We start from the raw sequence: 15,887 nt of genomic DNA, 5'->3' as shown, positions 1-15,887 counted from the left end.
TTCTGTATATTTCACTCAAAATCTAATTATTCCTAACATTTTGCAAAGAGTGTTATGTTAAAGAGTCTCCTGTGAAAATTATTTGAAGAACAAATGTCCTCCACTAATAGCTGTGGGTAGTGTTTTTCTTAACCTTGGTGTGACGAGGATGGTTTGCAGTGACAAACATCAAGTGAGCATACAGCAAGGTAATGTATGACTTGACTTACCTACTAATTGCATGCCTCTTAAACATATGCATGTCGCTTAATTATGGTCTTAATGAATTAATTCTGACATGTTACATATTCTGTTTGTTTTTTAGTTAAAGATGTCTGAGAGATCCAGTAAAGTCACAGTTTCTGATACGTGTCATGATGAAGAACTTCCTCCTCCACCCCCTCCTCCTATGCTGGCAAAGGCCCTAGACTATGAAGAGTCCTCAACATTAAACAACCCCCCTGTACCGCCGCCTAAAGAAACATTTTCCACATACTACCAGCAAAGGCAGAAGAGTGAACTGAAAAGACTCTTTAAGCACATCCACCCAGACATTAGACATCTTGGTTATGCTGTGGATGATGACATAATCAATGCAGTGCAGACAGATGACACTGAGCCAGCAGATGTAGCTTATCTGGGAGAAGTACAGTCAATGAAGTGGATCTTTGAAAACTGGAATCTGGATACCATCGGGGATCTACATGCAACCAAGAAGATGTTGGATAAGGAGGACCTAACAGGTGGAAATGTTAGAAGCACTTCCTCCATGTTTGAGCACTCTGATAGCAAACAGCCATTTCCACAGGCCTTAACTAAAAGACAGATCTCAGTCAGAGGGGATGTAAGAACATCTGCCTGGCTGTTTGAAACCCAACCCTTAGATGCCCTGAACAAAAAGGAAGAACTGGTTGAAGCAATGTTGAAAGAGCCTATCCAGCCAGGAGATGTAAGTAAGACACGCCTACTGTTTGAGACCAAACGACAAAGTGATGTTGGACGTTGTAACTCCATCGAGGACAGTACCTTCTTGAAACTCATGTCTGAGCTCCAGGAACAAAAAGGGGACGTCCAAAAGACTGTAAAGCTCTTTCAGGCAGAACGTAGCTGTGCTTTTCGAGACAAAAGTGGTAACATCCATACAATTAAATCCATCTGCAGAGAGGAAATAAACAGTGGCAACACAAACAGTGTCCGTTGGTTATTTGAAACCCAGCCTTTGGACCTAATTAACAAGGGAAGTGACGAGGTGAAAATTATTCAGGGCATATCATTAGAGGAGGAAATCAGAGGTGGGGTGGACAGAAAGAGGTGGATGTTTGAAACCCAGTCTTTTGACACCATACAAGAGGCTGTAGAAGTGGACAATTTCAAGGATACACTGGTTGACTGCACAAAAGAGGCTGATGTCATCAGCAAGAAGAGGCTGTTTGAGATGCAACCACTGACAACACTGGGAGGAAATAATGAAAAGATTTTGGAAAAGGACAAAATAATTGGAATGGATGTCAAGACATCTTTGTGGCTCTTTGAAACTCAACGCATGGAGACTCTTAAGGATAACTATGAAGTAGGGTGTTTAAAAAAAATTACTCTTTCAGCTGATGAGCAAGGAGCAATAAAAGACCTAAAGAAAATATTTGAGAGCTCTAGCCCTGAAAATCCCTCCTTGGGAAAACAACCAGTGATTGAAAGGGGCAATGTTATGGCTTTCAAGCAACTGTTTGAAACAATTCCTCTCAGTCAAATTGCTCATTGTGATGATGAGAATAATACATCAGGAAATCAGAGGTCTGAGGACACACCATTGTATGCTTTAAAAGACAGCTCGGGAAATTTCCACAAGTTGACAAACGTCAGCCGTGAGGAATTCATTAAGGGGAAGGTCCAAAACTACAAATGGATGTTTGAGACCAAGCCTTTACATGAACTTACAGAAGGAAAGGCACATGTTGAGATAATCAAAGGCATCACTAGAGAGGAAGACACAATGGGTGATGTGAAGTTGGCAAAATGGCTTTTTGAAACCCAGACAACAAATGGCATCCATTGCAAGTTCAACCAGATGAAGTCAAGCCCTTCTGTTGAGGCTGAAACATGTAAAGGTGATGTCAAGACATGCAAATGGTTGTTTGAGACCCAACCAATGGATGTTTTGTATGAAAAATCAGATAAAGCGAGTGAAAAAGAGACCATTGACAACAATAGTGTTAGGTCAATTACGTGGCTTTTTGAATCACAACCATTAGACAGCATAAAAAATGGGGAGGAATACAATTTAAATCTCTCCACTACCCCGCAAGATGCTGCAAAATCCAAGATAGCAGACCAAACAGTCAAACATCTTTTTGAGACAGAGGTTCTGGATAGTACAAGGAATGATGAGACCGAACAAGATTTGAGATGTATCAGCAAAGTGAACTTTCAGTCAGGAGACGTCTCAAGGGTCAAAGAACTTTTTGAAACCCAGTCCCTTGATGAAATAGGATCAGAAATGGTGACAAGTGCTGAACACAGCGATGATCAAATCCAGAGAGGGTCTGTCCACAAATTCACATGGTTGTTTGAAAACTGCCCAATGAATACACTCAACAAAGACGATGTTGAAAACATTGAGGAAATTAATGAAGCTGTGAATGGGGATGTAAAAAACAAAAAGTTTATATTTGAAACCTCATCACTGGACAAAATTCAGGAGCAACCTCTTGAACAGAGGTCAGTTGATGTCGAATTGCTGAAGAGTGATGTTAATGTGAAGACTAGCACAATGATGTTTGAATCCTTGCCCTTGTATGCCATACGGGATAAAGAGGGACAATTTCATGAGGTGACAACTGTGAAAAAGGATGAAGTCTTAAGTGGTGATGTGAGAGGAGCCAGGTGGATGTTTGAGACTAAGCCTCTTGAGGCCATCAAGGCAGAAAATGAAGTTTATGTGATCCGGGCTGTGACACAAGAGGATGTTGAAAAGGGAGATGTAAAATCAGCCAGATGGAAGTTTGAGACACAACCACTGGACTCCCTAACCATCAGAGAGGAACCTTCTGTTAAGCTCACTGAAGACGTTCGGAGCAGCAACGTGCAGTTAAATAAACAACTATTTGAATCTGAATCAAACAACAAGCTTGTAAGAATGGTCAGTGTCACTGACATTCAGCGTGGAGATGTTAGGACCTCCACTTGGCTTTTTGAGAATCAGGCAATTGACAGTCTCAAAGGAGAACCTCAAGAACAAGGTCCAGTCAAAACAGTCCACAGAGAGGACACCCAGAAAGGAGATGTGAAACGTTGCACTTGGCTCTTTGAATCACAGCCACTGGACAAAATTAAGGAGCCAGTACAAACATCTTTACATGGTTCAGAGGAAACCATCCCAAAGGCTGACATGAAGTGCACAACCTGGCTCTTTGAGACAACTCCGTTGGACAAGATAAATGACACTATGTTGCTCTTAAGTAAATTAAACTTACTAACCTCAAGTGGCATTGTAATTGAAGAAAAAGAAAGACAAAATGTTACCATGGCAAAATTCAGTGTAGAGGGCCCTAATGAAGTCCAAATTCAGAAACAAGAGGTTGTTGAGGGCAACCTGCGAAACATAATTTTACAGCTCTTGTTCAAACCAAGCGGCCCAAAAGTTACTCTTCTTAGAGAAGTGGAAAAAGGAAAAGTGAATACCACCGCAGTCCAACTACCAGTCTATCAGTCATCTTCAACTACTAGCATTGATCGAGACCAAATACTACAAAACATTGTTCATATGATTGATGAGCTACTTTGCCAAGATAAGAATTTCAAGAAAGGAATCCTTATGCAAGAAACTACCAGTGGAGAAGCAGATATATCTATCTATTCACTAATTTCCCATTGCGAAGCTGGCACTCAAAGTCCTGTTATTCAAAGATGTGACGTGAAGTCTGCCATTGGAAATCTGTTAGCTACTGCAAGCAGTCCAAAACCAGGGACCTCATATAAAATCCACGAAAATGAAAAGGGGAACGTAAACTTGTACACAAATTGCATTGAGAATGGAGATCTGACTTTTCTGAAAAGCCTTCATACTGAGGCAACAGAAGATAATGTCGAGCACGACACTCTAGGTAAGGAACAAAATGAAATTGTACAGGGGAATGTGAGGGAGGCAAAAAGAAGTCTGTGCCAGCAAAAGGAAATGGTGGAGCGAACCATTGTGGATGTTCTGCGGGGAGATGTGAAGAACACCAAAAAGGTATTTTCATCAGAGTGCTCAATCATTGCTGAAAATAGCATTCCGCGGGATGATATCATTCCTGGAGATGTTTCAACAGCAAAGCAGCAGCTTGCAACGATTCAAACAGCAGTGGTACAAAAAGAGGACATTGTGGCTGGAGATATAAAGGCATCAATGCAATCCTTGGAACGTGCAAAGAAACAGAGTTTGAGCATAGAACGAGAAAGCATTACACCTGGAAATATTTATGATATGGACTTGTCGTGTAAGTGTCCCGAACCAGAAGGAAGTCAAGTACAAAAAGAGGCAATCGTATTTGGAGATGTGAAGGCAGCTAAAAAGTCTCTACAACTGGCCAACCAACAAGTAATGCATGTAGAGCGAGGCGTCCTTGCACCTGGAAAACTATACAACCTGGATGTCTCTGCGCAAGAAGGAAACTCGTCAGTAGTTGTGCAGTCATCTTCACCCTGCAGAAATCAACAGATGAAGACATGTCCAAAGGTCAGTGGCGTGGTCAAAAGTTTGGAAAACCATGTTTCAGTAGACAGTTGCCAACAGGGAGACATATCCAACAGTGCAAATCTTAACAGTTGTAGTGCGCCAGACCTTCCTTTTATAAGTAATGAATGTAATGACTTAACAACAGAAGATGAGCCAGAAGATGTTATTGAAGGAGATATTAAGTCAGCAATTAGATCTCTGCAGATTCCAGCTATGGAGCAGAGGTTTACAGATAAAGAAGACATAATAAGAGGTACCATCCAACAAGCATTGCAATCACTTGAGAAATCTAATGTTAATGTCTCCAAAGGAGACTTTAAATCAGCAATGTTGTACAGAAATTCAGGGAGAGCTTCTTCAGGGAAGAGCAAGGCTGTTCACAAGCAGAATGTTGCAGTGTCTATGCTTTCATTTGATACAACATTGTCTCCTTCAATTTCAGTAACGTGTGAAGACCAAGCATCCACCACAGCACACAACCCATCATACTGTCCAGTAGAAAATGGAAGCTCCAAAGCATTCAGTTCTGAGGTTGTAACTGATCCACCATGCCTAGCAACGACGCCACAGAAACTGAAGCCAGCTTTTCCAGCTAAGCCAGAATGGACTAAACCAAAGATCACAGACAGTGCAAATGTGTCACATGTAGATAAAATCAATCAATTGTCTCCAAAAAATGCTAAACATTACTCACCACTTCCCCATGAAAACTTCATTGCAGACAAACTACACTCAATTTCACCTAGTGATGAGAGAAATGCTAAACAGAAAATCAATGGAGCAGAGGAGATTGAGCAGCTTATGACTGATTTTGAGGACAATGCAAAGCATGAAAGGAACTTGAGCTTACAGGATATTTTAAATGAATTTGAAAGAAAAGGCCTGAGAAAAAATATCTCAGGGCTAAACAATATCGCCATTGACAAATGTGAGTTAAAGAATCCAATCAAAAATGCAACCATCACTCAACAATGCAGTTCAAACATCTCACCTCTTAAAAAACAACCCAGCGAGAATTATATGTTGGAGACAGGCATTATGACAAATGCACACCATACAACAAAAAACACTAAAGGCAATGACAGTAAAGTTGTTTTAAGAAATAAGAAAGTCTGTGAAACAGAGACAGAACGGCGACAGAGGCTTTCCAAGCACATGGATGAAATTGTAAAGGGAAATGTGGAGGCGGCTACGGAAATATTTGAAAATATGAAGAAAAGAGAGGAGCTCAAGGGAATTTTGTCTCAAGTGCAAGAAATTGAAGGAGAAAGAAGCAATGTAGTTGTTGGCTCATTAAAGATATTTTGTAACAACGTCCCTGGTTGGATGGTCTCAGTAAGTGAAAATTCAAAAGACGATGATCTAGAAAGTGTTTCTTCAGTTGAGACGGTATTTGAAGATTTGGAAAATGCAAGCAAGGTAATAATAGATCTAAAGGAACAAACTTTAGCAAAGCTTCTAGACATTGAGGAAACCATTAAAAAAGCCTTGTATTCCATCTCCAACCTCAAATCTGATGCAGACATTGCAGGGTTGTCAGGACTTTTTGACGAATCGTTAAAATCAGAACAACCTAATCGACAGTCCAAAAACATCAGGAAAATCAGCATTGTGTCAAGCAAGGCCAAATCAGGTCAGGGAAAAGACATAAAAAATACACCCACCGATTCATGTCCACCCAAGCAAGAAGCAGACAGGCAGGTTAGCAAGGCTACAAGACAGTCATCTTTTCAGTCTTCACCATCTTTTATATCCATTCATTCAGCTGCCAGAAAACCAATTGAACAATCAAAGCACCCCATGGTGACAGTCAAACCATCGACAGAAATGAATGGTCAGGGCAATCCCACTCATGAGTGTGGTCACAAGGCAGCAAACTGCAAGGTCACTGTGCTACAGGTTCAAACAGTTCCCGAAGAACCTGCAGCAATAATTGACACAAAAACTGTCAGTGAAACATACAAAGAGACAGATGGCTTTGGCAATGTTTTCGTATCTTCTGTGACATCGACATTCGTCGCCAAACAATCTGATAGTGAATCAGCTGCTGTACTTGAGGTGGCAGGGGGGCCAAGCAGGTATGAGGTCATGACATCACCATTACGCCAAAGCCCTTCTGAGGTTAATATGCTGAGTAACACCAATGAGAAAGGAAAAACATTTAGTGAAGCAAAGGAAGATCAGTAAACAAATCCCCCCTTTTTTAAAGAGATAAATGAATTCCATCTGTGTAATTAGGTTTTGTCGATCTAAAAAAACAGCTCGTGTGGAATAAAATGTTGACTTTTTAAAATGTTTCTTTTGTCTTAGAGATTTTATACTCCATTATGTACAATGTTTAATTATTTTAAAGTTGGCAAAAATAGCGGATACTGTTACATTTTGTGTAAGATGTTCAATAAATTACAGTTTAAGAAAAAAACTTTACAGTGTCTATACTTTTCCAGAAAAAGAATGGGCATTCAGTGTTCTTTTACAATAACCTGATTTGACAGGAATCATTATACAAAAAATAGAATGTAATTCTATGTAGACATTTCAAGGAGTAATGTAATGGATGCAATCAAATACAAGAAACTAGCTATTCTGTTACAGTTACACAAAATCAGTAAGCAAAATGTACACTTAGTAATAAAAATTGTCATTAGTTATCAAAGTTAAAATGTAATGAATTAATGACTCAAATCTCGTGATTTTATTTGGGCACTGTTTAAATATTTTCGACCTAAGAAGTATATGTTTACAAATTTAGTTGCAAATGTGTGGAAAAGTGAGTAAAAAAACTATTTTAAACATTGTTTTGAGGTATACCGTTAAACCTCAGTAATTGTGGGGGTGAAAGACTGAACATAACTACAAATATGAAGGAATCACAAATATGTAAAACCTCCTTTAAATTGCTCACGATGGCTTATTTTAATGTTTATGCTGAAATTGCGAATACGTTCAACTTTTGTTAAAAACTGCTCACACCGGCTGATTTTGTCTAAAACACTCTCAGATGCAAACTTCATTTCTCTTTAGCATAGGTTCAGTCACATACACATTAAGTGGTTCTCATGCACAGACAGGATTTTACCGTGTCCGGGCAGTGTGCTGTGAGCACCTTGCAATGATGTTATGAACTCACATTCGTACCTTTGCTGGTTTGTGGCCATGTGTGTGCCTTCACTCACATTGATCATTCATCTTGTTTGTATTATTACTCAAATCACGTATGTATTCACACTTAGATTTTACTTTTATATGTTTAATGTTGGCGGCCCGACAGACGAGTGATTAGTGTGTCGGCCTCACAATTCTGAGGTCGTGGGTTTGATCCCAGGTGGGTTCTCACTGTGGAGTTTGTACGTTCTGCGTGGGTTTTTCCGGGTACTCTGGTTTCCTCCCAAATTCCAAAAGCATACAGGGTAGGCTGATTGAACACTCTACATTGCCCCTAAGTATGAGTGTGAGCGTCCATATCCTTGTGCCCTGCAATTGACTGGCCACCGATTCAGGTGTCCCCCGCCTCGTGCCCGTAGTTAGCTGGGATACCCCTATCAACCCCCGTGACCCTTGTGAGAATAAGCGGTTCAGAAAATGAATGAACTTTTAATGTCTAAATCCTTCTAGTTACTCCTCAACACATAGTGCTCCATTGTTTTGCAATTTAACACTATCTTAGGCCTCATAATTCTTCCTCATGTATCAGGCTTGAGACTGAGAGGCATGGGACCTTCTGGCTCTGGCCTTAGTACCTGGGCCCATGAAGATCTCAGCATTACAATTCTCAAGCATTTGAGTGTTAGTTTTAATTGACAGGACCTGCTAGCAGCGAAAAGCACCTCCTCACTTGGATATTCCCCCTAACTTGAAACATGCCCCCCCAATATTCAAATTATAATTTTTTGTCTGCTAGAAATGATATATATATACTGTAGTCAGATGTGAAATGAAGGGTGATTCTTCATTAAAGCCTTGCTGTGTGTTTGAAAGCACACCGAGGCTAGCAGTTTTTGTTTTGTTTCCATTTATCCATTTAACCTCCAGAACACAAAACGAACGTGGCGTTGTGGGTGCGAGGTCAGGGACCCACGTTAACAATAACCAGAAAACAAACAAATTACACAATGCAAACGCAAAAACATATTGAGGCATTCAACAGCCAACAGCAGCTTAGAAAAATCTAAACAAATTATAAATGGGCGCCATAGCCATATTAACCCCAGCTTCACTATAATATGTCTGACAGTAGATCTTGTCTACAACACCCAAGTCCAATGTAGTAGGAACATTTGCCTTTGTTCACTGGCTAACTACCCCTACCGATGCCTTCGAGAGGGCGTTTGAAGCAAGGCTGCTAGCCTGGGCTTTTGCAGTGTCCATCCGTTCTGGCTGTGCAGGCCACGCTGTGCAGTGTGGTTTCGAGTCCTGACTTGGTTGACAAAACTTTCCCCTTGTAACACTATAGTTCTAAAAGTCCGTCGGCCAAACGTCCGTCGGCCAAATGTCCCTCGGCCAAACGTCTTTCGGCGAATCGTCCGAGTACCGTTCTAACCATAGGTCCATGGGTGAATATTTCTGTGAAATGCAAGTGAGCCTAAGGTTCAGACGAGTGTAAATGTGTTACATTGCTATGAACATGACAAGTCACACAAAACATTGCTGGTATTGGCTATTGCATTTGTTACTGCGAGTGAAAATTCCCAGTTGACTTGATGTATTACTGTCTCATATTATAATAATGATTGTGAAGCTCACCATACACAAAAGAATGACAGTCACTCGTGCAAATGTGACAGGCTTGGTAATCCCGTTAGTATTAAATGCTTTGTGGCACCACTTGGCAGAGTGTTCTCATTTGTTCTTCAGTTTCATAAAAGAAAGAGAGACTAGTTATCTGGTTGATATGCAGTTATGGAATCCATTGACATGACAGAGAGAAATTACAAACTAAGTCATTTGATCGTCATTTCATTTCTTGTGAGAGGAGAACAAGGCAAAGAGAAATTTATATTTCGAAGAGTAGCAGTGTACAAGGTAAGCAGTGAATAACTGGTTGTTACAACCAATGGAAATCAGTATTTTATTACTGGAAGTCTCAGACACATTTAGCATATTTTATAAACTTACCAAAAGGAGGTTCAGTATTAATTTAAATGTTTAATTTTTGGTTTGTTTGGGTGAGTAGTCCTAATTGTAAATATAAAAGAGGAAAAAGTGTTTGGTTTAAGTTGGTGTGAAAAAAAAACATTTGAATTGAATTTGAATTTAATTGTAAAAATGGTGAATGGGTTTTTACTAGCAAAGTATAGTATTTACATTTGCAAGGCCCTCACAGTTCTTTGACACTTTCACCTCATTCATCATCTGATGGTATAGCATTAGGGGTTAAAGTATCTTGCTCAAGAATACTTTGACATGGTCATCAGGCTAGGGGAACAAACTCACAATCTTGGGGTTGTAAGACGACTCCTCTACCACTGAGTCATGCCACCCCATTTGAAGTGTTGAATGTTATCGCTATAATGCCGGCAGAAAAACTAAATTATTTAAAACTATATATTCTATTTTATTCAGGACACAGGGGTTGAGGAAAAATTGTGAAGTTTTGATATTTTTTGTGTGGCCATTCCGATGACCATTTTAATTAACTATATATATATATATATATATATATATATATATATATATATATATATATATATATATATATATATATATATATATAATATATATATATATATATATATATATATATATATATATATATATATATATACACACACACACACACACACATAGACATATACATATAGCTTTATTGCCAGCACGTCATTCCACTAATTTAAAAACAGACATTAACATCTCTTTGTAGATCGAATCATTCGGCTTCTAAAATCTAGCTTAAAAGGCTCTTTTTCTTTCACATTGGAATGAGGCTCTTCAGTGTCTCCTTTCAGCCATCTTACAAGAGAGTTTTCTAAACTGTTGACAGTTACTATAGGATCAATCATTCAGGCCCCCCCTTGAATTGATCCATCCCTCAAATAATCATAAGATGCAAGATTTTGCTGTCCCTCTACTATACACTTCTGACTATTGCATCCTTACCAATAAAAATGGACCTCATAATTGCATTAATTCCTATTCCACTGAACTCTTGATACTGCTGTGACATTATGAAAAGTCTAACCAATTCCAAATTTATATTTTTTCACACCAGGGTGCCTGCTGTTACTTTCAATAGCAGAGTACAGCTTGTTGGGGGGAAAAATGAATGTCTTTAAATCAAGAAAGCATTTAAACTCATGGAGGCAACACTTCCACACACTATATTGTGTGAATATGGTGTCAAACACATACAGTGCCTTGTCAAAGTATTTGGCTTGTAACATTCCTGTGTTGCTACCCTTAATATTTTCAATTTCTTGTTGACTTATATTTGTTTGTTCCCATCATTACAGTTATTTTCTCCTGTCAAGGAAATGTGTTCAGCCTGTTTGTCACCAGTCTATCCAATGGAAAAATTGGTGGTCAATAAACTTATCCTTCACTACAACTGTTTCTGCTGTAAACACTGTCAGAAGAAGCTCAGGTGAGATATTTGAAAAATGTCAGGATTCCATATAATCAATTTAGTCAGTATTTCAATTGTAATCTAAAGTAAACTAATTTTTATCCTAATTGCAGCATTAACAACTATTCCTCGCTTTATGGGGAGTTCTACTGCTTGTCCCACTACCAACAGCTTTTTAAAAGAAAGGGCAATTATGATGAGGGATTCGGACATGTGCAGCATAAAGATCACTGGCTTCAGAAAAATATGGGAATTGATGAGCTCGACACCACACCAAAGATTAAAAAAAACATCTCTAAAACTTCTACTACCTCCAGTGTTTCATCTACTCAAATATTTTTCACGAAGTCACATGAGACCGAAATGAGAAGTCGCTTTCAACCTGATCTCAGGAACAAACTGAAAGTTGACTGGCCACCACAGAAGAGGCCACTTTATGTAAATATTCAGAGTGTGAAACAAAATGATAAAGTCCTGTCATTTACAAATGCTCACATGTCAGAACATATCAGGGGGAAATCTGAGACTGCAAACAATACTTCAGAGGAGAAGTTGGTCTTTGAGGAAACAAAACCAAGGAGTCCTAACACAAAAATTAAACATTCTGAAGACAATTCTTCAACAGTGCATCAATTGTCTTCACATTTGCTGGAAAAGGATAACAGTTTATCAGATACCAATAAGCAGGAGACAGTAGCTGTACGAACCCAAAAAACAATTTTGAACAAAGCACCCAACAAATCCGATTGTACGTCTCAGAAATCAAGAAAAAGTGTATGGTTTGCACCAAATGTTGACATTTCTCATTATGATCAGACTTTTCAGCTGACCTCAGGTCCCTCAGAGGAGGATTCCAATTGTGACAATAATAATTCAGACCAGCACATTTCTCATTATGATCAGACTCTTCAGCTGACCTCAGGTCCCTCAGAGGAGGATTCCGATTGTGACAATAATAATTCAGACCAGCACATAAATAAACAACATGGACGTAAGCCCAAAGGAAAAACAACCACAGTAAAGGCTGGCCCAGATAAATGTCAAGGTTTCCTACAAAGTGAGGCCGAACACAATGACATTCTTGGTGAGTCACTTGACGACATCAAAGACAATTCAACTTCTTCGAAAGAAGATTTATCTAAGCAACTGAACATTCCTGCTGAGATAGAAGCAGGAAAATCTGATACAAAACCAACCCAAATCTTTTCCAAAAGCAAAGATAACCAGGCAAACTTCGCAAGCAAACAATGTTCAAATAAAAAGGTTAATGCAAAAACAAATTCTCCAATATGTTATGTAAAACAGACTGACAGACCAAAGCGCATGCTTGGATCTTGGTCTAAAGGAAGAAGTCCTTTGTCAAAACTCTTTGCAGTGAGTGACAGTGAAAAAACTACCAAGACTGAGCCACAACATGTCAAGAAAGAGAATTCTGGTGTTGGTCTTCATGGAAGACTCTCTCCGTCATCCACAAACAAAAATGAAGATGCCACAAAATCAGTAACATGTGACCATGAATGCAAAATGCATGAGGATGATAAGAATAGAGGGGACCCTGTCTTAAAAGATGACTTAGAAAAGGTACCATTTGATTCTGACTCAATCATTCTGGATAGCAGCAAAGACAAGTCAGTTAATACATTGCCAGTCATTCCACAAAATGAAATTAATGACCTGAGTGATTTGGTCCGTACTGAAACAAACAAGCAACAAGCAAAACCCAATGGTGACACAAGCTTAGAGGTGAAAATCCCAACAATTATTCATCTTGAGACAGACCATTGCAATGCACTTCCATTCCATGACACAAATGGCTCTCAAGAGTTCACTGATGAACAGCTATTTTCACAGAGCAGAGTTATTAGTTTCAGTTCTGTTTCTAATGAACCTCCAGTTAAAAAAACAATTCAAGAAAAAGACAACTTTAATAATTTAACAAAGCCAAAAGAGATGAACATTGATGACAATGATGGAAAAATTACTTCCCTGGAGAGTTTGCAGGATAACCCCATCGATCCAGTGCTCTCAGACATTGATGATGAATCTCCCGAAAGATTTTGCCTACTTGAGACTCAACCAGTTTCGGTCTGCATCGACCTCCTTGGCTTAGGAGAGCAAGAGCCTGACCCTCAATCTGTCACCGAGGAAGGGTTGGTTGCTTTAACTCCAAATAGCCAAGCTCATATTCAAGAGTCACAATTTGACTTTCTTAGCCCAAATTGCAATATGTTCACCAAACAATCTGTTAGCAGTCTTCCATCTGGCAAATCTGATGATATTTTGGCAATGGTTGAAATGCCCTTCAGTGCAGATATCCCTAATGCTAATCCACTGATTGGGTTGCTTGACTCAGCTACAACACCTTTTGTTTGTCCGGTACCTGAGGAAGATATTTTATCACTCGACATATTTGCATCGGAGATGGAGTTGCTACCAAAATCACAAGATTCAAGTGATTTGATTCCACCTAATGACTGTAAAATGGGAAAAAACAATCCCGAGCAATTGGAAACTAATAACTTGTTGGATGATTTGCTAGGATGATACCTAGAAGGTTCCAGGATACAACACGTGATCACATTTGTGCATGATGCGTAACAAGAAAAACTAAATATTATGATTAACATCTCAAATTATGTTATAAAATATCAAATAAACCTCGCTATTATTTTCTTTGAACAAATATAGTAATTGAGTTATGTGCTGTTTGAGGTTAAAATTACAAAATGGGAAAGAAAACAACATGACATCATGCGGATAAAGTTTTTTCTTGAAGAAAAAGCATACTGAATAATCCAAATCATTTGTGACTTGATTGTCTGATTATAACATAATTCATGTAAATTAATTTAGCAGCAGCCATAGCAAAACACTTCACAAACGGATGACATGTAATAAAGCGGTAATAAAATCACAACTGTCATCTCCTTACTTGTTGAGTGATTACTATGATCACTTAGATATGTGATAATGATACATACTTTTTTAGTACTTGTACTTGAGTGAAGTTTTGGAGTGACTACTTTTAAGTTTATATTATTTTTGTCTTTATCGAGTATAGTCTATTTCTCAATAAGAAAACGAATAAAGAAAGCATCAATGAAACCACAACTGGCATCTCTTTACTTGTTGAGTCAATCACTTAGATATGTAATACTAACGATACATACTCCTGAGTACTTGTACTTGAGTGAAATTTTGGATGACTACTTTTAAGTTTATATTATTTTTGGCGTTATCGGGTCTTGGGTTTGGGACATCCTGTTGTTTTTTTCTTTCACGTTTGGACAGCGCGCCAGATTTGAGAGGCATTGGATCATCGATGGAATCTTAAGGAGGCGCCATACAGGAGCTTTTGCAAAAGGTTTTCGGTGCACAAGGAAGATGGTGATGGGGAGTTGAGGCCGCTGTTTCTTTTTTTTGTACACATATGCTTTTGTACAAGGACATGAGACTGTCAAGACGATTGCCAAATTCAATGGCTCCGATCATGTTGTCATCAATCTCCTGGAGCCATTGTTGCAAACTATGTGCCATATTGAAGATCTCCTGCAGATTTCTTAAAGTCAGACCACGTTCTTCATCCTCATCCTGGTCATTGTCCACTGCCTCTTCTACCTCACTCCCCGTTGGCATCATTTCGACATGGTCCTCATCAGTTGGGAGGGGGTTGAGTGGCCCTCGAACAGTGTGTTGACGTCCTCCCCTGTCATGTCTTAGAAGCCTTCAGTGGCTACCAAGCAAGCCAGAGTCATCGCCCTATACAGTGGTACCTCGAGATACGAGCTTAATTCGTTCCGGGACTGAGCTCGTGTGACGAGATTCTCGTAACTCGAGCGGAAGTTTCCCATTGAAATGAATGGGAAACAAATTAATTCGTTCCAACTCTCTGAAAAAACACCAAAGTAATAAATAACGAGTGGTTTGATAGTAATAATGTGTTTAATAGGAGTAAAATTAGACACATTTCGCGGAGGGTAGAGACGGCGGCATACACGGAGGCAGGGGCTGTTCGGGGGGGACTTTATCCACGGCAACGCCGCACTCGTGTAAAACATGTTTTATTTCTTCTAATTCGCCATGTATTGACAAAGTAATAAATAACAAGTGGTTTAATAGTAATAAAATGTGTTTAATAGAAGTAAAATTAGACGCATTTCGCGGAGGGGAGAGACAATGACACACACGGAGGGGGGGGGGCTGTTCGGGGGGACTTTATCCACGGCAACGCCGCACTCGTGTAAAACATGTTTTATTTCTTCTAATTCGCCATGTATTGACAAAGTAATAAATAACGAGTGGTTTAATAGTAATAAAATGTGTTTAATAGAAGTAAAATTAGACGCATTTCGCGGAGGGGAGAGACAATGACACACACGGAGGCGGAGGGGGGGGGGCTGTTTGGGGGGACTTTATCCACGGCACTCGTAACGAACAAACAAATTTAAATTAACTTGGATTAATATATACAGACACTCAACGTTTAATGTAACTTCACACAAAGCTGAATTCTAATTTAGTTTAAATCTTTTTTACCTTTGTAACGGGTTGGCCCCACCCCGACGTTCCGCCGGAGCCTTCAAAACGAATGCATCAAGAGTTGTTTCGAACTTGCCGCTTCCCCGTGTCTGA

General features: G+C 39.3%; 1 protein-coding gene and 1 long non-coding RNA gene across 3 annotated transcripts in view; one reads left to right on the top strand and one right to left on the bottom strand.

The window, feature by feature from the left end:
* The window catches only part of xirp1 (xin actin binding repeat containing 1), a 24,345-nt gene extending 17,230 nt beyond the window's left edge, over positions 1 to 7,115 (top strand). Inside the window, exons 4-5 of one of the 2 annotated variants that reach the window (XM_077616106.1) lie at positions 305 to 4,946; positions 5,136 to 7,115. In XM_077616106.1, coding sequence (XP_077472232.1) covers positions 311 to 4,946; positions 5,136 to 6,880 — 6,381 coding nt within the window. In that variant the 5' untranslated portion in view covers positions 305 to 310 and the 3' untranslated portion in view covers positions 6,881 to 7,115. The remainder of the gene's footprint in view (positions 1 to 304; positions 4,947 to 5,135) is intronic. The other variant, XM_077616107.1, reaches the window with a different exon arrangement.
* The window catches only part of LOC144086237 (uncharacterized), a 24,442-nt gene extending 8,555 nt beyond the window's left edge, over positions 1 to 15,887 (bottom strand). Inside the window, exon 1 of the long non-coding RNA XR_013304382.1 lies at positions 15,792 to 15,887. This is a non-coding gene — a long non-coding RNA (uncharacterized LOC144086237). The remainder of the gene's footprint in view (positions 1 to 15,791) is intronic.

This window comes from Stigmatopora argus, chromosome 12 (assembly GCF_051989625.1).
Source record: "Stigmatopora argus isolate UIUO_Sarg chromosome 12, RoL_Sarg_1.0, whole genome shotgun sequence".
Classification (NCBI taxonomy): domain Eukaryota; kingdom Metazoa; phylum Chordata; class Actinopteri; order Syngnathiformes; family Syngnathidae; genus Stigmatopora; species Stigmatopora argus.
Note: the sequence above shows the minus strand (reverse complement) of the source record. Positions and strands in the feature narration are given on the sequence as shown.